At 41.2% G+C, this 25544-nt stretch overlaps 2 protein-coding genes across 5 annotated transcripts in view; both read right to left on the minus strand.

The window, feature by feature from the left end:
- Positions 1-1426, minus strand: part of znhit6 (zinc finger HIT-type containing 6) — a 59655-nt gene extending 58229 nt beyond the window's left edge. For all 3 annotated transcript variants that reach the window (XR_013198347.1, XR_013198346.1, XM_077218658.1), the window contains exons 1-2: positions 1226-1426; positions 745-810 (exon numbers count right to left, since the gene is read on the minus strand). Coding sequence is in view for 1 of the 3 variants with exons in the window: in XM_077218658.1 (XP_077074773.1) it covers positions 745-810; positions 1226-1338 (179 nt within the window). In the remaining 2 variants the exon portion in view is untranslated. The remainder of the gene's footprint in view (positions 1-744; positions 811-1225) is intronic.
- A 5309-nt stretch (positions 1427-6735) lies between these two features.
- Positions 6736-25544, minus strand: part of col24a1 (collagen type XXIV alpha 1) — a 153356-nt gene continuing 134547 nt past the window's right edge. For both annotated transcript variants that reach the window (XM_077218635.1, XM_077218634.1), the window contains 14 exons: positions 25034-25141; positions 24623-24730; positions 24108-24215; positions 21733-21786; positions 21260-21322; positions 21134-21187; positions 20812-20847; positions 19768-19803; positions 19041-19067; positions 17888-17947; positions 15990-16158; positions 14302-14411; positions 13228-13434; positions 6736-10570 (listed from right to left, as the gene is read on the minus strand). In XM_077218635.1, coding sequence (XP_077074750.1) covers positions 10424-10570; positions 13228-13434; positions 14302-14411; positions 15990-16158; positions 17888-17947; positions 19041-19067; positions 19768-19803; positions 20812-20847; positions 21134-21187; positions 21260-21322; positions 21733-21786; positions 24108-24215; positions 24623-24730; positions 25034-25141 — 1287 coding nt within the window. In that variant the 3' untranslated portion in view covers positions 6736-10423. The remainder of the gene's footprint in view (positions 10571-13227; positions 13435-14301; positions 14412-15989; positions 16159-17887; positions 17948-19040; positions 19068-19767; positions 19804-20811; positions 20848-21133; positions 21188-21259; positions 21323-21732; positions 21787-24107; positions 24216-24622; positions 24731-25033; positions 25142-25544) is intronic.

The raw sequence follows: 25544 nt of genomic DNA on the forward strand, positions 1-25544 counted from the left end.
TATGTGAGAGAGAGTCAGTGAGTAAGTGTGTGTGCGAGTTAGTGAGTGAGTAAGTGTGTGTGTTTGTGAGTGAGTGTGTGTGTGTTTGTGAGTGAGTGTGTGTGTGTTTGTGAGTGAGTGTGTGTGAGTGAGTGAGAGAGTGTGAGAGTGAGTGTGTGAGTGAGTGCCTGTGTGTGTAAGAGTGAGTGAATGTGTGTGTGTGAGAGTGTGAGAGTGAGTGAGCGAGTCTGAGTGTGTGTGTGTGTGTGTGTGTGAGTGAGTGAGTGCGTGTGAGTGAATGTGTGTGTGTGAGTGTGTGAGAGAGTGAGTGAGCGAGTCTGAGTGTGTGTGTGAGTGTATGTATTTGAGAGAGAGTGAGTGAGTAAGTGTGTGTGTGTATGTGTGTGTGTGAGAGTGAGTGAATGTGTGTGTGTGAGTGAGTGAGTGTGTGTGTGTGAGTGTATGTATTTGAGAGAGAGTGAGTGAGTAAGTGTGTGTGTGTATGTGTGTGTGTGAGAGTGAGTGAATGTGTGTGTGTGAGAGAGTGAGTGAGCGAGTCTGAGTGTTTGTGTGTGTGTGTGTATGTATGTGAGAGAGAGTGAGTGAGTAAGTAAGTGTGTGTGTGTGTGTGTGTGTGTGTGAGAGTGTGAGAGAGAGTGAGTGTGTGTGTGTGTGTGTGTGTGTGTGTGTGTGTGTGTGTGTGTGTGTGTGTGTGTGTGTGTGTGTGTGTGTGTGTGTGTGTGTGTGAGTGAGTGTGTGTGTCACCTGCAGGTGTGTTTCTTGCAGCTGGGACATCTGTATTTGGCCTCTTCAGTCTCGCAAACATCACAACTTAAGAAGTCGAGACACAAACACAAGAGGATTTTATCCTAAACGTTTGCTCATTTTTAGTTATAAATGAATTTAGTAAAGTAGCGATCAATCACCAATATGGGTTTAAAATGTCAGACGATCGATAAATGATTGCTGATATAAACGGCATACAGTAATGTGCTTAAAGCAATTGAGTTAAAACACGTAAGTTAGTTTGTTGTTAAACAGTAAAACCATGGTACGTTAAATTTACTATGGTAAAATGATCTTATGTCTAACAGATGTTTTAGCCGAATTTAACTGTAGACAAGCAAACATATACGACAATGCCAGCAGAAACACTAACGCAGACAGATGTAAACAGAGAAATACAATCACTATGATTTACCCTATGTTATTACATATTTACACTGTTTACACTGAAGAAACTGACCTCGACAAAGCTATCTTGCGCTTAACTCCTCTCCGGTCATCCTCTGTTTCACTGTTGTTGTCCATGACAGGCAACATATTCACCACATCAACAGAGATTTCACATGGATTCATTAATGTTACGCTATCTAACCAAAACACTGAACACGTGCTGTACGCTCCGTACACGCGTCTGCCGTATTGCGTGCTCACTTTACGACAGTTTACGGCAGTCGGAGCCTTTTATATTTATTTATTAAATCATTTCAAATAACAAACAGGCAGGGGCGGAGTGGCAATTGGGAGAGTCGGGATTTTTCCCGGTGGGCCGGTAGTTTTTCCAAGGCTTCGAGGTTCGGTCAGATAATAGTTATACACTGCTTGTCTGCTTCTTAGTTCTTAGCAACACCATCCGGCGGCCAGGAGTGCGGCCACTGCCCGCTGGTCAAACTGTACAGCCTCTTTGCTCAACCCGTAAATACATGCATCGATCCGCAAATCATTTTCAGTTCTTAAATGGTCTGATTTCAACTGCCAGTGTGAAGGCGGCGTAATGGTAGGTCTTCTGCCAAGCGTATCAGAGGTTACGTAATCCGCACCCGTATAGTTTTATTTTCTCTCATCAAAACTGAAAATGTTCATCAGTGGTTACAGTCTATATCAAGCAGGGACACGTGTGTGTGCATTAACTGCATTTTATTTTGTTATGTCACCGGAATGAATCAGTGGCGCCTCCAGAAATTTTTCATAGGGGTGGCCAGATGGGGCCACTTAAAATCTTGGGGTGGCACACCAAAACTATAAACCATAATTTCAGAATTTTATTCTACTGTTGTAGTAAACCGGCCTGTAGAAAACTATCAGAAAGACTTAAGGAAACTCCTACTGATATACTTTGGTTTATTGTGTTATATTTAATGTTACTGATATTAGTAGGGCCCTACTAATATAGCCTATATTATATTATATATAATGATATATATTATATAGATATGATATATATAAGGGCCATCGCCCCATGGCAAATTTCCAGATACTTACATAATTGTGATGAATTTAATCCTTCTTAAGTTATTATTTTGCAGTGTAAGATTACAGTTAACACCTTTAAATATTACATAAATGTATTGTGAATTTTTAATAAACTTAATGAGTGTATAAATTAGCAGCAAAAAGTAATTCTTGAAAAAAATCTGCACAGTGATTTTATAAAATCTAAATATGTTAATAAAAACAAATTACTAGCCTATTAGTTATTTTATAAAATTCAATCAGGCAAATATACATTTCACAATTTTATATTTATATAGGCTATTAATGTCAAGAATTCAGAAGTGCATATATACCCTACACTACAAAGAAATAATATACAATTAAATTATGCTTAAATGTATTGAGCAGGCTAGGTATAACGAAATATATTGGCTTTTAATAATATTCCAGTGCGCAAACCCATGATAACATGAAAAACAGCGCGCGCACAGCGTGTATGCGCATCGCGGGATTCGCGGGTGCAGAAATGATGGGTAACACTTTACAATAATAGTAGGCTACATTACTTCAGCGCTGCGCAGCGTAAGTGCGCATTTAAAAGTTCACGTCACAAAGCGAAGAAATGTCGAGCGCACAAATCCTAGTGCGATTTGTTCCTTTGTTTCAAAGTTTTAAATTCCAGTTATTGTGCGTTTGATGCCAATGCATAGTCCAACAAGCACACGGTAGTGAGTCGTTTAAAAACAGCAGCAACAAACTCCACCAAAATAAAGTGATTTTATGCAAATCTACAGCCTTTTATCTACAGATCATGCATTATAATGTGAATATATCATATTGGAGAGAGTTTTACCGTGTATCCAAGAGGCGCGCGCGCTGTTTGAATATGAATGGAGAATGACTGACTGCCGCAGAGGAGGGAAAACAAGTTTCCGTATACTTTAATGATGTAAATAGACTTCTGTCCCTCACATTAATCTGTGGAATGACTTCAGATGACTTTGTCACCCAAACTGACGTGAAAAAAGCGGGAGGCGCCGAGAAGCGCGCTGTTTGCATCCCTGCTTGTCAAAACGTGGCAAAGACACATCAAAAAGCTGCTGTAACAGTATACTGTAACCATTTGGCACTTAAAAAGCACGTCACGACACATAATTCCCCGTCTTCTTTTACTAAAGAATATTTTTGACTTATTTATGAAATGCATAACTGATGCTACTAAAATTTATACTGGTCATTGGGGTGGCCAGTGGGGTGGCCAGGAGTCGGCCAGGGGTGGCCAGTGGGGTGGCCAGGAGTCGGCCAGGGGTGGCCAGTGGGGTGGCCAGTGGGGTGGCCAGGAGTCGGCCAGGGGTGGCCAGTGGGGTGGCCAGGAGTCGGCCAGGGGTGGCCAGTGGGGTGGCCAGTGGGGTGGCCAGGAGTCGGCCAGGGGTGGCCAGTGGGGTGGCCAGGAGTCGGCCAGGGGTGGCCAGTGGGGTGGCCAGGAGTCGGCCAGGGGTAGCCAGTGGGGTGGCCAGTGGGGTGGCCAGGAGTCGGCCAGGGGTGGCCAGTGGGGTGGCCAGGAGTCGGCCAGGGGTGGCCAGTGGGGTGGCCAGGAGTCGGCCAGGGGTGGCCAGTGGGGTGGCCAGTGGGGTGGCCAGGAGTCGGCCAGGGGTGGCCAGGAGTCGGCCAGGGGTGGCCAGTGGGGTGGCCAGGAGTCGGCCAGGGGTGGCCAGTGGGGTGGCCAGTGGGGTGGCCAGGAGTCGGCCAGGGGTGGCCAGTGGGGTGGCCAGGAGTCGGCCAGGGGTGGCCAGTGGGGTGGCCAGGAGTCGGCCAGGGGTGGCCAGTGGGGTGGCCAGTGGGGTGGCCAGGAGTCGGCCAGGGGTGGCCAGTGGGGTGGCCAGGAGTCGGCCAGGGGTGGCCAGTGGGGTGGCCAGGAGTCGGCCAGGGGTGGCCAGTGGGGTGGCCAGTGGGGTGGCCAGGAGTCGGCCAGGGGTGGCCAGTGGGGTGGCCAGGAGTCGGCCAGGGGTGGCCAGTGGGGTGGCCAGTGGGGTGGCCAGGAGTCGGCCAGGGGTGGCCAGTGGGGTGGCCAGTGGGGTGGCCAGGAGTCGGCAGGAGTCCACTGGCCGACTCCCGTCTTCGAAACAGCGATAGATTGAAGCGCGCGTCCGAGTGAAGACTGAACACTGTATCCATGACAACCGATCGCCGCGGCAACGAGCGCTCAGATTGATTTAAAAAACACACACACACATTTTAGCGCTAGATCTCTTATTTAATAATGAACTAAATGAATGCTCTGCTAGTTAACTGGAGATGTTTTATTTATCTGTATTAGTACATCCGTGCCTCGATGTTTCAAAAAGTGCCCCCCCCCACACACACTTTCAAGTGGGGTGGCCAGGAGTCGGCCAGGGGTGGCCAGTGGGGTGGCCAGGAGTCGGCCAGGGGTGGCCAGTGGGGTGGCCAGTGGGGTGGCCAGGAGTCGGCCAGGGGTGGCCAGTGGGGTGGCCAGGAGTCGGCCAGGGGTGGCCAGTGGGGTGGCCAGTGGGGTGGCCAGGAGTCGGCCAGGGGTGGCCAGTGGGGTGGCCAGGAGTCGGCCAGGGGTGGCCAGTGGGGTGGCCAGGAGTCGGCCAGGGGTGGCCAGTGGGGTGGCCAGGAGTCGGCCAGGGGTGGCCAGTGGGGTGGCCAGTGGGGTGGCCAGGAGTCGGCCAGGGGTGGCCAGTGGGGTGGCCAGGAGTCGGCCAGGGGTGGCCAGTGGGGTGGCCAGTGGGGTGGCCAGGAGTCGGCCAGGGGTGGCCAGTGGGGTGGCCAGGAGTCGGCCAGGGGTGGCCAGTGGGGTGGCCAGTGGGGTGGCCAGGAGTCGGCAGGAGTCCACTGGCCGACTCCCGTCTTCGAAACAGCGATAGATTGAAGCGCGCGTCCGAGTGAAGACTGAACACTGTATCCATGACAACCGATCGCCGCGGCAACGAGCGCTCAGATTGATTTAAAAAACACACACACACATTTTAGCGCTAGATCTCTTATTTAATAATGAACTAAATGAATGCTCTGCTAGTTAACTGGAGATGTTTTATTTATCTGTATTAGTACATCCGTGCCTCGATGTTTCAAAAAGTGCCCCCCCCCCACACACACTTTCAAGTTCGTTTGTAACCGCACGCCGTCATCGCCACGGCGCCCGCGTCCAGGTACGTCGCGTCCACACTATAGTCCACACTCTAAAAATAACTCGCTGAAAGTTGTAATAAACAGGTATCGCGCTTATTCAAGCTTGAAAGAGAACTGGATTCTGGCGTCAGGACATTCACAGGCAGCGCGCCAGAATCCAGTTCTCTTTCGCGCTTGAATAATAACACACACATTTATGCCAACATGTCCGTTTTGTCAAATTGTATCCTCACAAGATCAGTCTTAAATGAGTTAAATAAAATTTAAATGAGAAATTTAAATGCGAAAGATCCTGTCATCAGCGACAGATCTTAAAGGGACAGCAGCCAATTCTCTCTGTCAGTAAAGTCAACCAAAGAACAAAGGGGAACAGAGCAAATTACTCTCTGATCTTGTCTAAAGAACGTTTTTACCTTTAATAAGGATTAATCTATATATTAGCCTATTTATAATTTATGCAGTGCAGACTATTTGATAACCTTAGTCAATTTCTGTATATTTCGTACCTGTTAGACAGGAAGCGCACAGGTAAATATGACATTTATTATGGGTTTATGTGAGGATTGTTTTAAGTTCACTTAAATTAAAAGTTGTTACATTTTTGAAGCCTAATAAATGTTTCAAATTTGGGGGTGGGGGGGGGGGGGTCCTTTTCATCAAGACATCAGTAGCTATATTAAAATCATTGACTTCATTGACTTGTCTTCATTTATAAAAAGATGCTATTAAACCTTTATTAAAAACATACTGTCTTTATGTTGTTTCTTTTTGTTCTACATAGTTTAGTAGCCTACTTTTATTTTTGGCAGAATTTATCATTATGATCAACTTAATTATTTCCTGGATTTTGTATCACCATAGTCCCTAAATGTATGTAAATGCAGGAAATGGGGTTCAAATCGGAAAAAAAATTTCCCCCATTTTGTGTGAAGACAGATCGAATATATCTTACCAACATTTTAGACCCTCATCAAATTTAATTTTAAAGTGTTATCAAAGCCCGTCTACGGATTAGATATTCTGTGGTGTTATAAAAGCCCATGTGATGTTAAGTCTTTGTATGTAACCCATGGCACCATGGGTTTTAAAAAAACAAACATTTTCAACTAAACTATAACCAGTAAACTAAATATTAGTAATCTTATGAATCTCCCTCTATCTCTGTATATACAGTGATTATGAATATATATGATTAGATGACTGTATGATATAAATACTGTATGATATAAATATGTAAAAGGGCACATATTTTCCTTTATTAAAGTAATAAAATATTCCATATATCCATATTAATATATATTTTTAGTGTAAGTTACATATTTAGACAGACACCATGAGAAAAATGCCATTTTCATTAATAGAAATAAAAAATAATTCACGAGAACATAGTGAATAAATCATACATTTTATTTAATGTCAAAATATTAAATATTTACAGTTTTGTTTCTGTAGGCACATTTACTGACAGTTTCGATACTGTAATCATAAGTTAACAGGTGTTACACTTCCTGTGTGTGATCACGTGATCTGAATCTGGCCAATCGCAGCTGCCAGAACACAACATATACTCCCTATTTGTGTTTATATACAAATACAAATTTGACATAAATAAGATTTCGAACTAAATGGTAAGTGACCAGATAGATCTCTGAGAGATATCATAATTTATTGGAGTACAGTATTTTTTGGAGACATAAAAAGATAACATAAATAAACAAACATATAATGTCCAAATATACATAAGGGAAAAATAAAAAATGACTAACTCTTTGCTAACGCTGAATACTGCAGCACCATGGAGAAGTCAACGACCCTGACAGCGTGTCCTAACCAGACGGAACACGTCTTGCAGAGACTCCGCCCACACACTTTTCCGATTGGCTGAGATTTTGGATTGATGTGGTTGTGAGTACGTTTGCAGAGACTCCGCCCACAAGCTCTTCTGATTGGCTGTGATTTTGGATTGATGTGGTTGAGTGCAGTGCGCTAGCAGAGAGACTCCGCCCACACGCTCTTCTGATTGGCTGAGATTATAGATGGATTTGTTTACGAGTGCAGTGCGCTTGCAGAGAGACTCCGCCCACACACTCTTCTGATTGGCTGAGATTTTGGATTGATGTGGTTGAGTGCAGTGCGCTTGCAGAGAGACTCCGCCCACACACTCTTCTGATTGGCTGAGATTTTGGATTGATGTGGTTGTGAATGCAGTGCGTTTGCAGAGACTCCGCCCACACACTCTTCTGATTGGCTGAGATTTTGGATTGATGTGGTTGTGAATGCAGTGCGCTTGCAGAGAGACTCCGCCCACAAGCTCTTCTGATTGGCTGAGATTATGGATTGATTTTGTCATATCTCTTAGTTGCCTTAGTTAGTTTATCTCATCGCATCGCGTCTGGTTAGGATCTTAGAGATGTCACGAATATATGTTTTTGTTAAGCATGTATATTCACATATTTGAAATATTTAAAATAATTTCAAATAACCATTCGCTGACAAAAACTTCCATCAAGTATCCTCATTGTTTTCATCAGTCTGATACTTGCGGCGTCTCTTTAAAGGTCATGAACGACGTTCTCCTTAACGTATAAAGTATATTAAGCCAAAGTATAACAACTTATCAACACACTGTTCATATAAATTAGGTTTGTTCTGATCGACTACACGCAAAAGTACAACAGAAGAAGCCAGCACAAACAAACACCTTACGGCCAGAAACACACTGTACACAAATACACAGATGCCAATGATTGATCGATGAACATACGTTACATGCACACTTGTTTTCTGTGGTGATTCCTTCAAATGTCACTGTCTGTAGCTATTTTTCCATCTGAAGTTGCAAAACAATAGCTAAACTATTTTTAATGCGCATTTTGTGATAATCGCATTAAAAAAACACTGGATGGAAACGCAAAGATACGCATAAATTCTAAAAATATTCATAAAAACATATGCGCTCAATTGAGGCGGATACATTGTTTTATCCGATAAGAAGATGTGCATAAACTACGATTTTCCGAATAAACCCCTCGATGTGCCTCAGCGTGAGCTGTGATTGGATAACTGGAGTTACCAGTGGACCAATGGCATCGCAGCATCTCTAATGTTCGTTTGGTGTTTCTGAAACGCCGGAGTCGAAGTGTGTGATCTCACAATTCTGACTTTTTTATGTGATATAAAGTTGCAATTGCGAGTTATAAAGTCAGAATTGTAAGATATAAACTCGCAATTCTGACTTTATAACAGGCAATTTGGAGATATAAAGTCAGAAATGCGTGATGTAAATTCGCAATTGCAAGATAAAAAGTCACAATTATCTTTTAAAATGTTTTATTCTGTGGCAGAAACAAGGTTCCGTAAATCACAACTATTGAAATAGCGAAATAAAGCAGCGTTTCACTCGCATGTGCTCAAGAGAAAAGAAAAAAAGAAGAGAAAAAAAAAAGAAAAGAAAAAAAATCGCCACTTTCTGGGAAATTGGCGCAAAATATCAGTAATAAAAGAATAAAAAGTCTTAGCAAATGTTTCCATCGTAGTTTATGCGCATGTTTTCTTATAAAAGAATATAATACATTAAGGTCTCATTTGTTAACATCAGTTGATGCATTAATAACCTGAACTGTTTTTACAGTACTAATTATACTTTGTTAATGTTTGTTTATACAGATGTTTATGTTAGTTCACAGTGCATTAAGTAATATTAACAGATACAACTTTTGATCTTACAAATGCTTTACATGGACTAAAATTAATAAATGCTGTAAAAGTATCGGCCATTGTTAGTTAATCTTAACAATGTCAAATGAAATAGTAACACTTTACAATAAGGTCAATTAATTCATGAACTAAGAATAAATAATACTTCTACAGCATTTATTAATCTTTGTTAACATTAATTTCAACATTTACTGATACGTTATTACAATCACATGTTGTATTTTTATTAACATTAGTTAATGCACTGTGAACTAACATGAACAAACAATGAACAGCTGTATTTTTATTAACTAACATTAATAAATACTGTAACAAACCTATTGCTCATTGTAAGTTCATGTTAGTTAATACATTAACTAATGCTAACTAATTAACCTTATTGTAAAGAGTTTCCAATGAAATCTTATTGCAAAGTGTTGCTAAGTTTTTTTTCAATGCACATTTTAATGGTATTTTCATCCAGCTTTTTTAATATCCCAAAATTTGCATTAGAATATGTGGATGGATGTGGATTATAACATAACTAGTGTTCTTTAACTAACTTGCTCAGCACACTGCAAAACATGCTTTTCTTACTCAGTATTTTTGTCTCGTTTCCAGTCCAAATATCAAACATTTCTTAAATCAAGAAGCATTTACTAAAGTAGTAAAATGACATAAGATACTTTAATCTTGTTTTCGGGAGAAATACATCAAAATTAAGTGAGTTCATGCTTAAAACAAGCAAAATTATCTGCCAATGGGGTGAGAAAAATAATGTTTCTGTTTGAATTAAGTTTTTTTTTTACGCCATTGGCAGATAATTTTGCTTGTTTTAAGCATCAACTCACTTAATTTTGATTAATTCCCCTGGAAAACAGGACATAATATCTTATCTCATTTTACTCATCTAGTAAATGCATCTTGATTTAAGAATTTTTACATATTTGGACTGGAAACAAGACAAAAACACTAAGAAAAGCATTTTTTTCAGTGCAAGATTTGTCCTCAAACTGTAGTCTTAACAGTTAGCGATCACATTTTCTTTCTTTAAGACTGGTCATAATGTTTTAAAGTCAGTTACAGAAAAATTGAGACTGGTCTAATTTGAATCCAGACTGTTTGTGAAAGAAAACCCCGACAGACTGTGAAACACAGTGATTGCGTTGAACATGGAGTTTGCACTGGCGTACTTGCGTAGAGTTAGTTTGGGGCTCGATCATCTGTACGTGAGGAGGTAGAGCGCCGTCTAAAGAGTCTTTAACAAGAACAAGCACGTCTGACACAAGGATTGGAGATGGAAACAGCACCCGAGACTCAACGGATAAAACACAACATCAGTCTCGTTTGTTCTTCAGTCGCTCGGTCCTTCAGCGGTTCACAGAAAGCAAACCGGACCCACTTCCAAGCGCCGCTGGTCTCCTGGACTCGAGGGAGCGAGACCTTGGACGTCCACGATGGGAAGATGATGAGTGTCCTGCGTTTGAAACAGGAATCGGGACTGATGCCAGCTGCCGTCTCGGATCTGTCGGGGGAAACGGGGAAGCGTCAAGATTAGCAGGTTTTCCAAGGGTTCAAAACAACAACAACAACAACCCACGGATAAGTTGCGTCAGTGTATATTAAAAGTTGGTAATACATCATGTCTTCCTTTGTTCTGTTTTTCTGCCACTCATCTGTTTCCATGGCTACTGTCATTTAGTTCATCTGCATCACCTGTGTTTAGTTAAAGGTGCTCTAAGCGATATCGGGTGACGTCTCTTCTTGTTGAGGTTTTAAGTATTGTCAAACCAAACGGAGGCTAGCTAGACCCTCCCTCCTCATCAGCCGCGCACAAACCCCGCCCCCAAATCCTAATCCGTCGGTTATTGGCCTCAACAGTTTGTTATGTTTCGTGGTGCGGGTTAGCCCAGTTTGTTTGTGTTGCCATGTGTGGAACATGGGGTGTGTGTGGAGCCTGGGGTGTCTGCAGAGGACGCGTGTTTTTACAGTGTGTTCAGGGGACCGGCAGCTAGCGGATAGTGAGGAGATGTTTGCTGTATGTGACAAAAAATGTTTTGGCCTAAAAAACGGGTGCATAGCTTAGAGCCCCTTTAATCATCATCATCATCATCTGTTTCACCTGTGTTCGGCCAATCAATGTTCATCTGTGTTAGTATTATAGTATCTTTGTCCGTTCTACGTTGCATTAGGTGTGTGTGAACCTTCTGCCCGTCTTCGATGTACCAACTTGAGTTATATTGTAAGCAAAGTTTGCATTGGAACTTTTGACGACTCCTCCTCCTCCCCCTCATTTTCTCTTAGTCTTCTGTTGTTTGATTACTGTTATTATAGAGACGGCAGGAATATTAGTGCTGTCACTTTAATGGTGCGTTCACACCGGACGCGAATAGAGCGTCTAGCGCGAGTGATTTCAATGTTAAGTCAATGCAAAGACGCGTTACGCACGTAAAAATTTCCTGCGGCGCGAATGAGGCGTAGAGCGCGGCGCGGTAGACGCAAATCCGCCTCATTCGTGCGTCAAGTTCACGCGAATGGCGCGAATAGCACGAATTGAGCGTCTGGTGCGTTCCGCGCAAATTATTTATTTAGTGCTTTTTGTGCATTCACTCGTTTGACGCGAATTCGCGTCTGCCACCCGAGTTGAAAAATCTGAATTTCTGCGTCAAATTCGCGCCGCGTTAACCAATCAGGAGCCAGCTTGCTGCTGTCACGTGGTGAAGTAAATATTTTACCACATAAAAACTTGATTTTAATATACGAGACATTCATTTTGTATGCTATTTATTCTATATCTAATCTAAATTATATTAAACATTATTTCATTATTATTTCATTAACATTATCAACATTATCACATTATTTCACCAACATACTTAAGTGCAAGAACATCGTGTCTGTGTTGTGTGAGGGAAAAAACACAGGACAGTTTAATCACTTTTGTAGTAGCCTAGGCTGGCTCCATTTATCATCAAAACAAAAATAAATGACAGATTAGGTGTGTGAGGGCGAGGGTGATCCTCGCTCCGATGCGGGGCAGCAGGTCATTGATCTGGGCGCGGGACAGGCGGAAGTACCGCTGAAAGCGGCCGTCATCCAGGCGCAGCTCCTGGGGCAACTGGTGAAGCTCGCCGAACTAGGTTCGCCTCCGAAGGGTCTGGTGGACCCAAATACGGTGATGATAATCCCTACGCCGCTGTTCTGCTCTCCAGAGCAAATACAGAGCGGTGACTCTCTCAATAAACGACCCATCAACAACAGACATCTTGTAAAAAGATGGCCGCCAACGGGGTTCGAAATTTGTGAAACTTTCGCCTCTGACGAAAAACAAAAGGCGCGTAAAAACAAAAGTTTGAAGGGAAATTTACGCGCGTCAGTTTCACTCTTGTCGCGCGAATTAACACAAAGTGGTCAAGCGTCAAACTAGACGCGAATTTGACGCGCTATACGCTTCCGGTGTGAACGCACAGTAAGAGCTGCACTGATCCAGTATACTGATACACACGAACACAGAAAACAGAGTCTCGCGTGCTTGAATGGTTTAAAGTCATATTGAAATTCTCACAAAAGAATCAATAAGAGGAATCAACTAATCACATTAGAGTGGATCTTTAATCCAGATTCACATTAGAGTGGATCTTTAATCCAGATTCACATCAGAGTGGATCTTTAATCCAGATTCACATCAGAGTGTATCTTTAATCCAGATTCACATTAGAGTGGATCTTTAATCCAGATTCACATTAGAGTGGTTCTTTAATCCAGATTCACATTAGAGTGGTTCTTTAATCCAGATTCACATTACAGTGGTTCTTTAATCCAGATTCACATTAGAGTGGATCTTTAATCCAGATTCACATTAGAGTGGTTCTTTAATCCAGATTCACATTAGAGTGGATCTTTAATCCAGATTCACATTAGAGTGGATCTTTAATCCAGATTCACATTAGAGTGGTTCATTAATCCAGATTCACATTAGAGTGGATCTTTAATCCAGATTCACATTAGAGTGGATCTTTAATCCAGATTCACATTAGAGTGGTTCTTTAATCCAGATTCACATTAGAGTGTATCTTTAATCCAGATTCACATTACAGTGGTTCTTTAATCCAGATTCACATTAGAGTGGATCTTTAATCCAGATTCACATCAGAGTGTATCTTTAATCCAGATTCACATCACCTCACAGTTGTCCAGAAGCACTCGAGGACTCAGAGGGGAGTTTTCCTCGAACACCTGACCGCTCCAGCCTCGGAAACGCAACGCTCTCGGCGTGTGGACGTCAGGATTCTCCGGCTCGTTGAAACAGTGGAGGGAAACGCTCTGAGTGACCGTCACACTCAACAAGTGTAAGAACTTCATCTGGACTTTCCCCACATCAAAAACGGCCTGTGAAGACAAACACACACTCGCTTCTTAGTGTTTATGTAATCAACATTCTGCGTTTTGGCAACTGTGTGTTTACGGTTTAAGCTGACAAATGATCCGGCTTACAGGAAAATCAGCTTTAAATTAAAATCAGATTGTCCTTTCAGAGGAAATACGATATTGAGTTACATCAAACGCTCCTCAGGGTTTAGATAATGAGGAAACTTTGTTTGATTCTGTCCGTAATTGTATGAAGAGAGAGAAAAAACACAGTCATGTTCACATTCAGATGCGGAAACATTCATTTTGAGATTTTACAGTAAAACTTCAGTGAGTTTAATCAAAGCATCATGGAAATAATGTCATTAAATTACCCGGCTTAAAGTGTGAGGTCGAAATAAATGTATTTTAACTCTCTGGTGCTGTTCGGTCATTTTTGCCTGAAAAATTGTATGTTTTTGTTTTTCTTCAGATTTTTTATTTCATCTTAATGGTAAGAAACTTGGTAAAGGTTTTGGCACTTGCTATGTGAACACACACACACACAAATCATGGACGTGATTCGAAAAGATTAAATGGTCCTGAAATAAATAGTCACACTTGTGTTTCTCGCGGCCAAAAACGAGCGCCCTGTAAATGAAAGAGAGTTTCCTCTAGTGGAAGCGTTTGGTACTGCAGCCGAACACACTCTCACTGAAAGTTCATTTACTGAGATATCAAGAAATAATTTGGAAAACAGGTTGTTTAGATTTATAGCTTTGATTTTTCTCACAGTTTTAGAGTAAACAAGTTTAGCAAAATATACATTTAATTTAAAAAATGCACCAGAATTTAATTGATTATTATCAGTGTTATTTTAATATCGTATTAGAGTATATATGACAGTACCTTATCAGTGGAGACGGGGTTTAAACAGGTCTGTCCACCTGAGCTGAAGTTACAGAACACCTGGATGGAGTCAGACGTGCAGCCCAGATTCGGATCGACCCAGAACAGTCCTGATCCACACACACACACACACACACACACACACACACACACACACACACACACACACACACACACACACACACACACACACACACCACAAAGATTTAATGCAGTCATTCCACAAGATGAGTAAAAAGTAGAGATGCACTGATCCTACATTTCTCCGCCGACACCGATAGCCGATGTCGATAAAAATAGTTCGATTTTTCTTAAGGAAAAAAAAAAAATTCTCCCAAATAATGCTGCAAATTATACAGGGAACTGTCACGTCACATTTAAGAGCGTCAAAACGCCATTTATTGCTTGGATTTTATTAAAATGTATAGAATTTGAAAGCTGAGACTATCAGAAGTAATAGCACAAAGCTCTTTGTGATTATCGGACGGGAGACGCTACAAATAATGTTTGATGTGGGAAAAGCTGCAGATCTGGCAACCCTGAACATCAGGTGATTCATAGGGTTAAATAAAGCGCGCATTAAAGTCGCTATTTTTTAACCTTATTGTTGCGTAAACTTTCCCTAAAGTTCAACACGAGAGATTCTCTTCACTCACAGTACGAGTCGCAGTTTGACATGTTTTTTTACGCCCCCTTTTGATTGACAGGATATAATCTGCTGATCATCGGCTGTTTAAACAATCGGCCGATAGTGAAAATTAATTTCTTTTATCAGCCGATACATCTGTGCATCTCTACTTAAAAGTATTTAAATTAGTTCAGAATTATTAATACACTACTAGTCAAATGTTTGGAATCAGATTTTACATAATTCTAATCATCATATTATAGTGATTTCTGAAGGATCATGTGACACTGAATGGAGTAATGATGCTGAAAATTCAGTTTTGATCACAGGAATAAATTACGCTTTACTATATATTCACATAGAAACAGTTATTTTAAATTACAATAATATTTCACAATATTGCTGTATTTTGTTTCTCAATTTCTTTATAAAGCACATAACACAACAATGCTGACTATAGTGCTGCACAAACAATAAAATATAATAAACACAAATAACTATTAATACAGAATATGCATAACACGTATTGTGAGATATACATTCGCAATAAGTTATAAACTCGCAATTAATTTTTTCTCACAATTCTGACTTTATAACACGCAATTGCAAATTTATATCTTACAATTCTGACTTTATAACACGCAATTGCAAATTTATATCTTACAATTCTGACTTGATAACACGCAATTGCAAGTTTATATCTCGCAAATTCTGGCATCTTTTCTCAGAATTGCGAGATATGAACTCACAATTGCGAGTTATAAAATCCAATTCTAAGGAAAAAAACAGACTTTTTTCATCTGAATTACGACTTAATATCATGCAATTCTGACTTTATAACACATAATTGCGACTTTATATCACACAATCCTGTCAAAAAGTCAGAATTGCAAAATGTAAACTCGCAATTGGGAGAAAAAAGTCAGAATTGGGAGGAAAAAACCTTTTAAAATGTTAAATTCCGTGGCGGAAACAAGCTTTCATAGCATACTGTGTTCATAAAACTTTCTTGGTAAAACCACACAATATGTATGATGGTGAATGAAGAGCCTGGTCTCACCGTCGCTCAGCCGGTTCTGGCAGTCCAGTAAGTCTCTGCAGAAGCGCGCAGGGTTTTCTCTCGACCCCAGCGGTGTCTTCATGCTGTCCACGACGCCGCTCAGATACTTCAGCGTTCGTAAGATCTCAGCGTTCTGCTCAGACTGAGACGAGGCTGTGTTCTGGAAACTCTGAGGAGAGGAACCGAGACCTCAGAGTCAGAGTCTTGTGATTGACAGGATATAATCTGCCCTGATCAGTCCATACTGAAAATTATAGCTTTTATCGGCAGATACATCTGTGCATCTCTACTTAAAAGTGTTTAAATGAGTCCACAGATATTAAACTGTGTTCATATCAACACCAGTCAAACACCAGTCAAATGTTTGAAATCATATTTTACATAATTCTAATCAGCATATTACAATATTATTACATATATTACATATTACAGCATATCTATCAATCAATCAATCCATCCACTCATCCACTCATCCATCCACTCATCCATCCATCCACTCATCTATCTATCCATCCCACTCATCCATCTATCCACTCATCTATCTATCCATCCATCCATCCATCCATCCATCCATCCATCCACTCATCCATCCATCCACTCATCCATCCATCCACTCATCTATCTATCCATCCCACTCATCCATCTATCCACTCATCTATCTATCCATCCATCCATCCATCCATCCATCCACTCATCCATCCATCCATCCACTCATCCATCCATCCACTCATCCATCCATCCATCCATCCACTCATCCATCCATCCATCCATCCATCCACCTCCATCCACTCATCCATCCACCCCCCCTTCTACTCATCCATCCATCCATCCATCATCCAATCATCCATCCATCCACTCATCCATCCATCCATCCATCATCCACTCATCCATCCATCCACTCATCCATACATCCATCCATCCATCCATCCATCAATCCATCCACTCATCCATACATCCATCATCCACTCATCCATCCACTCATCCATCCACTCATCTATCCATCCATCCACTCATCCACTCATCCATACATCCATCATCCACTCATCCATCCACTCATCCATCCACTCATCCATCTATCCACTCATCCATCCATCATCCATCCACTCATCCATCCATCCATCCACTCATTCATCCATACATCCATCCACTCATCCATCCATCCACTCATCCATCCATCCAACCATCCACTCATCCATCCATCCATCCATCCACTCATCCATCCACTCATCCATCCATCCCCCCTTCTACTCATCCATCCATCCACTCATCCATCCATCCATCATCCACTCATCCATCCACTCATCCATCCATCCACTCATCCATCCATCCATACACTAATCTATCCATCCATCCATCCATACACTCATCCACTCATCCATTCATCCATCCATCCATCCACTCATCCATCCATCCATCCATCCATCATCCATCCACTCATCCATCCATCCATCCACTCATCTATCCACTCATCCATCCATCCATCCATCCATCCACTAATCTATCCATCCATCCATCCATCCACTCATCCATCCATCCATCCACTCATCCATCCATCATCCATCCACTCATCCATCCATCCATCCACTCATCCATCCATCCACTCATCCATCCATCCACTCATCCATCCATCCACTCATCCATCATCCACTCATCCATCATCCACTCATCCATCCACTCATCCATCCACTCATCCATCCACTCATCCATCCATCCACTCATCCATCCATCCATCCACTCATCCATCCACTCATCCATCCATCCATCCATCCACTCATCCATCCATCCACTCATCCATCCATCCATCCACTCATCCATCCATCCATCCATCAATCCAAAATCTGAAATCAGGGTCTAGTTTTTCATTAGTCAAACTCCAGAAAGCGATCTCAGATCTTCACCTCCAGCTGAAGATGATCGTCTGACTCCATCAGGGCTTGAACGTTCATATTAATGCGTCTCTGTGGGACGAGAAAACTATGAGAATCACACAGAAGTCGAACAAACAACCTCAAAGAAACTTTGCTCACACTTTATTTTACAATGTTACATATGTTACATGTACTCACCATAGTAACAGTAAATTATGCATAATTACATGCAACTAACCCTAAACCAAACCCTAACCCTATAGTAAGTACATGTAGTTTAATAATATTACTCAGTACTTAAATATATAATTACATTGTAACAATGACACCTTAAAATAAAGTGTAACTGAAACGTCTGTTCTATTCCAGTAGTGTGTGTGTTCTTGAAGACTACAGAGTTCAGATAAGATTAGATGGATGTAGTTTAAACAGTAGGTGCTTGCGACACCAAGGTCATGGGTTCGATTCCCAGAGAATTCCCCCATCTGCCAATGGGGTCAGAAAAATAAACTTGCTTTCTGTTTGAATTAAAGTGCCCCATTATGCTATTTTAAAGGTTTCTAATTTTGTATTGGTTTCTCCTACAACAGGTTTACATTCATAAAAGGTCAAAATATACTTTAATTTTCTCATAATATCCATTGCAGCATCAGCTCTTTTCTCAGTGTCTGAAACAGTTCATTTGAAGATTCAGTCTCTAAACCCCGCCTTTCTGAGAGCTGCTCTGCTCTGATTGGTCAGACGGCCCAGTCTGTTGTTATTGGTCTACGCTGCTCTGATTGGTCAGATGGCTCAGTCTTTTGTGATTGGTCAGAAACCAAATGCTCACTATCATATCAGAATCTCAGCTCTTGATCACAGTAATACGAACAGTAATGATGGTGTGGGTTTTACCGTATCAATCTCACATAGTGAAAAAAACTACAGTGTTTGAGGGCGGGGCTAAGAGCTTTTCAGCCAATCAAGACTATAGACTGGCATCATACAAATATGCTAATTAAGTAATTTTGCTTCTCAAGTAAATATATTTTGATTTAAGATTGTATAGATAAAACCAGACAGAAATACTATCAAGACAAAAGAAAAACATTTTATTTTACACCATTAGATAAAAGTGTCTAAGAAAATGCACGTAATGTTGAGCTAGTGCACAATTACACAGTCACATGACTTGTTGTCTTACCGATGGGCCGGGCGAACCTGGAGGTCCCTGTCAAAAACCACAGAAAATTAGTCTCACAATCCCCTTAGATTACATAAACATACATAACATTCATATTTTAGGACTAAGGTTGGGAATCAAATTCTTGAGGTCAGGAATCAGATACTTGTTATAAAATTATCGATTCCTTTCAATATGAGTTTAAACCATTCAAGCACTCGAGAGTGTGTATTCTGTGTTGGTGTGTATCAGTATACTGGATCAGTGCAGCTCTTAAAGTGACAGCACTAATATTCCTGCCGTCTCTATAATAACACTAATCACACAACAGAAGACTAAGAGAAAATTAACCCGTTCTTCACTGAATAACTTTTATAACTATATTAGTAATGTATAGTTATTTATAAAGTGCAGTGTTATTTAGTTTGTTATTGCGATTGCTAATTTTTAGCGAGTGCTTACTTGTCTTTAATAATGCTTAATATTTATATTAGTTAGGCTAGTTGTATTTCTATGGTGTTTTTAAATCACAGGCAAACGTACATGTTTTGAAATAAGAGTAAATGTGAATGATATCAACGTTTTTGTTTTGTACCTTATTGGAATCAAAATTAGGAATCAGAATCGTTAAAATTCCAACGATACCCAACCCTACTAATGACCGAATTACCCTAATTATGATACTTGAGTAAGTGCATGAACAAAAGTCAAACATTCTTATGAATAAACAATCATGAGTGTGAAGTACCTGTGGCCCTGGACTGCCCTGTGGCCCCTGAGGCCCCTGTACAAAGAAATACAAACATTACACGCAAATGATTTAACTAGAGTTTTAGTCTGAATTATGAAATCCACCGTTCTGGAGTTTAAACCCACAGACTTTCAGGTACTCGTTACGATCTGTAATCATCTGAGTCCATAGCCTTATGCTTATGAGTAATAAATCAACCAGAATCATATTATGACTTGATAAAATAATTAGTGATGGGAAACGATGATTAAATCACATCAAAAATAAAAATTTGTGTTTACATAATATAAGTGTGTATACAATTATTTTTTAAATAAATAAATACACACACATATGCATGAATGTATTTATGAAAAATGTGTTATTCAATATGAAATATTGATATTTATATATAATATATATGATGTATAAATATATATACACGGTATATACATGCAAATTTTTCCTAAAATACATACATGCATATGTGTGTGTATTTATATATACAAAATAAATAAACACACGTGTATTATGTAAACGTAAACTTTTATTTTGGATGTGTTTAATCGCGATTAATCGTTGCCCAGCACTAAAAATGATATGTCATGATAAATGAGCACATTATATGTATGAGCAGCTCCAGCTTATGTGTGTGTGTGTGTGTGTGTATGTGTATGTGTGTGTGTGTGTGTGTGTGTGTGTGTGTGTGTGTGTGTGTGTGTGTGTGTGTGTGTGTGTGTGTGTGTGTGTATGTGTGAGTGTGTGTGTGTGTGTGTGTGTGTGTGTGTGTGTGTGTGTGTGTGTGTGTGTGTGTGTGTGTGTCTGTGTGTGTGTGTGTGTGTGTGTGTGTGTGTGTGTGTGTGTGTGTGTGTGTGTGTCTGTGTGTGTGTGTGTGTGTGTGATGGAGCGCTGGCGCCCTCACTAGTGTTCTGGAGGCTGTTACACAACTGTTACACAAGTCCGTCTGAACATGCAGATTTTTCATTAAATAAGCGGAAAGATCCTGATTTCTGATCTGGCATTAGAATAAACAGAGCCTTGATATATAAGATCGTATCTCACCATCTCTCCACGGCTTCCTTTAGGCCCTCTGGCACCCTGAGAAACCAGCAAACATCATTTATCATGTATATTTATTTATATAGCGCTTTTCAAAACACACATCATTTCAAAGCAGTTTTACAGAAAATGCATATTACAATTTAGAGAGATCTGTTATCAGAGGTAAAAGTCTAAGTTATGTATGTCAGAAATGACCATATACAAAATCACAATTCATTGAAGTAATGGATACTTGTTTGTTAACAAATGATTATGACATTTAGATTTGCATGTATGATTTACACTCAAGCCAAACTCAGTCAAATTTCATCAGAATACTTACAGGCTTTCCCACCGGACCGATCATTCCCAGTGGACCGACAGGACCAGAGAAACCCTGAAACAAACACCAACACATGCGTTAGATGAGAAGACACATTTATTTAATTATAAGACAGACGAGACGCACCAGAACACCGGTCGGCCCTTTGGGTCCTGGAATCCCGGTGAACCCGAAGTCTCCGTTTGGACCCTGAAAAACACACACACGTAAAAAAACATTTTTTTAGATGTTAAGTATAACTGAAACTAGTAAAAACATTTAATTGAAATAAAGTTGCAATAAAATAAATATCAATATTACATAAACAACTTAAACTTAACGGAACACACACACAGACTCTCCCTCACACACACACACACATTCACACACACACACACACACACACACACACACACACACACACACACACACACACACACACACACACACACACACACACACACACACACACACACACACACACACACACACACACACACACACACACACACACATATATACAGTTTTGTACAGTCATCATTCTGAACTGTTCGTCTCATGTGTGTGATGAACTCTCGTTCTCGTTCTGGTGTGTGTCTGTGGTTTAACTGGATACTAACCTTGGGTCCCGGAAAACCTTGGAGTCCCAGCATGCCAGCATCTCCCACCTCACCCTGCGGGAAACAACACACATGACTGACAGCTCACAGCAGCCAATCAGGAAAGAGGATCACGATCCAGACTGGGACATCATCACGCTATTCCCAGACTCACTGCGGCCTGTTCATTCCCAGCAGATCCGATCATTTATCCGTCTGGATTTCTGACAGGATTTCTGAATTACGTCCGTTTTCAAGAGGAAACAATTTTAATATGTCAACATCGACAATCCCTCGACACGTTTATTCACACGCGGCCTGTGAGGCGATATTCCCCCTCCGGATGCTGGGAGTTCAAGCTTTGTTGTGTTTTCCAGAGATATGTAAGAGAGCGGAGCAGCTGGTTTGTCCCGTGTTTAGCCAACGATCCGCTTACATAAGAACCCGCCGACATTCAGTCCAAGACAAGACCAGGATTGATGATAATCCCAATCAAGGAGAATAACTGTTTTAATGTAAGAAAATAAATAAATAAATCCCTTGGCATCAGATCTGTTGCACCAAAGAGGAAACAGGATTTCTCTGCAGCAGATTTTATTAACGATAAACTTAAACTTACAGAAACGCTCAGGAGACTAAGATCCAGGACAGAACAACCAGCTCGACATTAACGACGACAGACAATACACAGGAAAACAAGAGTAACTAATGAGACTAATTAACGACACACCTGAAACAAGGAACCTAATTAATGTGTGAGCAAGGAGACAAACAGGTAGGGAACAGAGAACTGATTACCAGACTAGAAGATTAACAAAGAAACTCAAACATAAACTGAACAGAGAAGCAGGACAAAAACAACTTCAAAACATGACTAAATAAACCCAAAAACGTGACAGTAATGGCGGCGCCCATCTTAGGGCGAGGCTCTGGAATGGCGGCGCCCATCTTAGGGAGAGGCTCTGGAATGGCGGCGCCCATCTTAGGGCGTGGCTCTGGAATGGCGGCGGCCATCTTGGGACGAGGCTCTGGAATGGCGGCGCCCATCTTAGGGCGAGGCTCTGGAATGTTGGCGGCCATCTTGGGGCGAGACTCTGGAATGGCGACGGCCTCTTGGGGCGAGACTCTTAGAAATGCGCGGATGGGCTATTATTTCATCTGCAACCGCAACACAAAAACTCATCATCCCGTCCGCGATCCATCCGCACCAACGTTTTTGACCAACTTTCAAAAGCACACCCGCCCCCCATCCACTGATACAAGGCGCTGCTGATGACAGCCGCGAGACTAAAAAAAACGGCCGCCACCCGTCCGAATTTAATTAAAATATTTTTTTTCGTCACGTCATCCGCCAGATCCGCGGTTTATCCGCAGAGTCCGCGGCTATAACCGCCAACCGCACATCTCTACAGGCTCTGGAATGGCGGCGGCCATCTTGGGGCGAGGCTCTGGAATGGCGGCGGCCATCTTGGGGCGAGGCTCTGGAATGGCGGCCATGATGGCTGAGGTTTGAAGCAGGAACTTGGAATAATGCTATACATAGGTGAACATATGCTCTCCACGAGTTGTGACCCATTTCCGGTAGGTCCTATAATAGGTCACCCTGTGCTCCAACCCAATACCTGGTCTTGAGGCTGGTATCATTTAAGGCTGGTAGTTTGTAAATATATTATATTATTTTAAGGCGAGACACGGCAGGCAAAAACATTGTTTTTTTTTTCACTCGTCAATTTTGAGATTTTGGGATATTTGTCTTCAATAACAGTCTTCTTTCAGACTTGTGGTGAAAAAAAAGTCTGAAATACACATTTAGGTCTTTATTTTCCTACATTTTGTCTGTTTGCGTCTGTAGATTTCTCATAAACTCATCAAAAGTTGTCGTTATAAATCATCCCTCTGCTCCGCGACCGCGATCTGCACCCTGTCATCACACACACCGTTAGAAAGCTCTCTCTCTCCTGTACAATACTGCTGGATCCAAATATGGTCATTTCCTCTTTATCAGCAACCAATCGCGAAAGTAAAAGGGGGGATTTTAATGCGCAATCTCATTGGCTGATGCTAAATCTTTAAAGCCCGTTTTCTCAAAATGACTATTCTCTCATACTCCAAGTCCGAAATCTCCACTTCAGTAGCACCTGCATTCACCAAACTTTCCAGTCTTGTACCTAGTTATTTTATGAAGACATTTACAGAGGGATTTGTAAATATATTATTCCTAGCCTGATTTATATAACATTTTATTCCAAAAAACCTGTCGAAAATCATTTTTTAAGGCTATTGGCAGTATATTCTGAACGCATAAAAAGTGTCCAGTTTTTAGTGTAAACGCCCCTGGCAGACAGAGAGGCTCATGGGAGATTGAGTTCACACACAAATGAAACAGAAACACTCACTGGTTCTCCTTTGGCTCCTTGCTCTCCCTGCATGCCCTGGTCTCCCGTCACTCCCTCCATGCCCTTCACACCCGCAGGTCCTCGATCGCCCGGTAAACCCGTCTCACCCTGCAGAGGTCAAAGGTCATCAAGTGCTTAGCATCGTTGCATTGTGGGATCTGGTTTTTCACCCAGTTTCCTGCACATTTTGGCCATTAAAGTTGCAGCGTGTAATTTTTAGCGCATCTAGTGGTGAGGATGTGAATTGCAACCAACAGAAGTTACGGAGGCAGACGACAGCAGAGAGTAGCCATTTAAACAATGAGGTTTCTTTACAAAGATAAATTAATAAATAATGTTTACTTAATTATTCAGTAAAATTATATGCTATTGTGAATATTATAATAGTACTTTATACACCACTGAAAACATAGTTATGTATATGATATTGCATTTCTGTCAACAGATCCTCCTCAATATTACACAATGTACCTTTAAGTACATTATCAAGGTAAAACTAGGGGAATAAGTTTGACCTTTAACCCCGCTGGTCCTCTCTCTCCGACCACACCTGGAATACCGAGCTCCCCCCGCGGGCCAGGAAGCCCCGCCCTCCCCTCTAGACCGCTGTCACCACGGTGACCCTGCAAACACACGTCAATCAAAGCGTCAATCAAAAAAGTAATAATTTGTATAAAAGTATTTTTCATTCAAATTTTATATTTACTTCAATGTGTCACTTGCCATTTAGAATTATTTGTGAAGTTTATGAGCAATTTATGAGTGAAAATTGTTTCAACGTAAATCCTACAGCAAACCTTTTTTTCCGTGAACATGTAAGAACACGTTTAAGATACTGTATGTTTTAGTAGCACATGGAAATAGTCGCTTGTGTATCTATATCTCTATATCAATAGACGAGTGTGTGTTGATTATTTCTCACTCACTGTTCGGCCTTTCGATCCAGGGAGACCCGGTAAACCTGGAAGACCGGGAAGCCCGTCGGATCCCGGATACCCATCTGTCCCTCTGGGCCCCGGAAAACCCACCGGACCCTAGTGACGGGATCGAAGTGAAAAGCATGAGAGAGTCACATGACCACAGGGGGCGGGCCCGAAGCCCTAAAATCAATTATTCCAGAAAGCTTATTTTATTTCATTTTGATCATATTTTTCAATTTTTTAATGCACTTTTTTTATAGATTTTTTATTTTTTATTTACCTTTAAATTAATAGATTTGATCAATAAATAATAAATAAATAGTCATTTAAGCACATTCCTCACATTCTTTCAACTTAAATTCAAAATAACTCACAATTTCATGCATAACCCTTTTAATTCAGCTCTAAATATCTTACATTGGGTGTCTTTGACCTCTTGTGGAAAATAATAATATAAGATGATATTTCATAACTCTAGGTGGCCTTATATCTCTATATGGAGTAAATGAGCTGTTCC

Source organism: Siphateles boraxobius, unplaced genomic scaffold, assembly GCF_051911475.1.
Source record: "Siphateles boraxobius isolate OS27281-9 unplaced genomic scaffold, OSU_SipBor_1 77, whole genome shotgun sequence".
Classification (NCBI taxonomy): domain Eukaryota; kingdom Metazoa; phylum Chordata; class Actinopteri; order Cypriniformes; family Leuciscidae; genus Siphateles; species Siphateles boraxobius.